The sequence below is a fragment of the Clupea harengus genome, chromosome 14, assembly GCF_900700415.2.
Source record: "Clupea harengus chromosome 14, Ch_v2.0.2, whole genome shotgun sequence".
NCBI classification, from domain to species: domain Eukaryota; kingdom Metazoa; phylum Chordata; class Actinopteri; order Clupeiformes; family Clupeidae; genus Clupea; species Clupea harengus.
The window spans coordinates 12,633,910-12,636,409 of NC_045165.1; the positions used below are offsets into that span (position 1 = coordinate 12,633,910).

At 47.8% G+C, this 2,500-nt stretch overlaps 1 protein-coding gene across 7 annotated transcripts in view; it reads right to left on the reverse strand.

Moving 5' to 3' along the window:
* The window catches only part of dctn1b (dynactin 1b), a 39,330-nt gene that overhangs the window by 16,241 nt on the left and 20,589 nt on the right, over positions 1 to 2,500 (reverse strand). For all 7 annotated transcript variants that reach the window (XM_031580058.2, XM_031580060.2, XM_031580059.2 and 4 more), the window contains 2 exons: positions 1,906 to 2,103; positions 1,399 to 1,603 (listed from right to left, as the gene is read on the reverse strand). In XM_031580058.2, the coding sequence (XP_031435918.1) occupies positions 1,399 to 1,603; positions 1,906 to 2,103 (403 nt within the window). The remainder of the gene's footprint in view (positions 1 to 1,398; positions 1,604 to 1,905; positions 2,104 to 2,500) is intronic.

Sequence of the window (2,500 nt, forward strand, 5' to 3'; positions counted from 1 at the left end):
CGCTTTGGACAAAAGCGTCTGCTAAATTACTAAATGTAAATGTAACAACTTCTTGGGTTTTAAAAGAAAAGCCAACGGGAGACTCGATGAACAAACACAGGCCAGATCTAAATGACCTCTTGACCTCTGCAGGAGGAACGGCACTGAACTACAGTGGACCTCTCATTCCCAACCAACAGAGGTCTCTGATGCAGTGGACCTCTCATTCCCAACCAACAGAGGTCTCTGATGCAGTGGACCTCTCATTCCCAACCAACAGAGGTCTCTGATGCAGTGGTGGTTGAGGAGAGGCACTGAACTAAAGTGGACCTCTCATTCCCACCCAACAGAGGTCTCTGATGCAGTGGTGGTTGACCCATCAATCCCAGTGGAGGTAATGCTGCATCAAAATGAAACATCTTACCTGCTCCAACCTAAAACATGAAGGCAGGCTCTTCTCGAGATTCAGAGAACACAAACCTGCACTACTGGTCCAGCTTAAAACTCCAGGGAAAGTTGGCAAAGCTGGCCTGGCCTGCTGAGGACTCCATATCACACACCATCTACAGAAATGCCACCATCAGTGAGGAGATCCTAACTTTCTGTAAAAGCTCACCTGCGGGTTCTCCAAACTAAATACAGCTTAGGACTGTGGTTTCCCTCCGATCATTCCCCCCTCTGTATGCTGCATGACCCTCCTCAACATCTGGAGTAACTAGCCCATCTCATGAACAGCTGGAGCTCTCTTAAAGGGCTGTATATTGCCAGACATGATAGTCTTGTAGACCTGATAGCTGCACAGATCCCACGCACAGAGGATGAGCAGATGCATTAACATACTACTGTCTGTTTTGATTAGTTTAATTCTTCTGCAGACACCTTCTCTGGAATTGCAAACACACTGGAGATCTTCACTAATTTCTCAAAATGCCAAAAAAGTTCAAATGTTTGAACATGCATGTGCCTTTGATCTGTTTTGGGAATATTCAGACTGTGCAAAAAAACGAAATATTATTCACCTATTACTGCCATTGAGAACCTAGGATACAAATGTCAGTTGATTGTCCTCGTTTTTGTCAGCTTAGGTCACGTTCACAGGCTGGCGGAGTGGCGGTACATGGACTTTGCATTGGGGGGCCAAACTGTTGGCAAAGTACTGCTCAATACAATACAATATGAAGCATGTTTATTTGGAAGAGATGATGTTTCCCATACCCTTGAACTGTACAACCCATAATGGAATGTTGACCTGTTTAAATTTGTTGGACTATTTAGGAAATGTGATTCCTGATGAAACTTGATTTGTCAAATCAAGTCAAATAAAGTATATAAAATGTGTGTGTGTGTGTGTGTGTGTGTGTGTGTGTATGTGTGTGTGTATGTGTGTGTGTGTGTGTGTGTGTGTGTGTGTGTGTGTACCTTTCTCCTCTATCTCGTGTTTGAGGATCTCCAGGTCCATGCTCAGCTCCTCTACCCTCTCCTTCAATGAGTCCACTTCTATTTGGAGTGACTCTGCCCTCTCCTCGGCCATCTCCTTGTCCAGAGTAGCCATCTCTATAGCGTCCGCTGTGTCCGACATCTCCTCCATGTAGTGCTCCTTAGCCTCAAGAGCGTCTTTGGCTTCCTAAAGCAACACAGGCTGGGATTAGCGTCTACACACACACACACACACACACACACATGCACACAGGCAGACACATCTCGTTCTTATGGCATCTGATCTGATCGGCTGCTGATCATGTGTATGTATGGGAGTTCCTTTTCAGGCAGAAAGAAAAAGAGTGTGTGTGTGTGTGTAGGTGTGAGAGAGAGAGAGAGAGAGAGTGTGTGTGTGTGTAGGTGCGAGAGAGAGAGAGAGTGTGTGTGTGTAGGTGCGAGAGAGAGTGTGTGTGTGTGTGCAGGTGTGTGTTGTTTATTTCTCTCCACCTTCTTGGCCTCCTTGAGCTGTTTCTGCAGGTCGTTCTGCTGCTCCTGCATCTTGCTCTTCCACTCCTGCAGCTGCTCCAGCTGGATCTTGTGCTTCTCCAGCTCCTTGAGTTTGGCCTTGTCCTCCTGCCGCTTCAGCTTCAGCGTCTCCAGCTTCTCCTCCAGGTCCTTCACCTGGCCACGCAGCGCCTCCTCCTCCTGAGGCGGGGGGGGGGGAGATACGGTAGAGAAGGAGAGAGAGGGAAAGAAGGAGAGACAGAGAGAGGGAGATGGGGGGAGGGAGAATACGGTAGAGAAGGAGAGAGAGGGAGAGAAGGAGAGAGAGAGAGAGAGAAGGAGAGAGAGAGAGAGAGACAGAGAGAGATGGGGGAGAGGGAGAATACGGTAAAGAAGGAGAGAGAGAGGGAGAGAAGGAGAGAGAGAGAGAGAGAGAGATGGGGAGAGAGAAGGAGAGACAGAGAGAGAGAGAGAATAAAAGGGGTACAGAGAGGGTAGTACAAGACAGGGTGAGAGAGATGGGGGGAAACAGAAAAAGAAAAGAGAGGTGAGAAGTGGACTGAGAGTGCGTTGGCAGAGGATAAAACAGGAAGAGAAC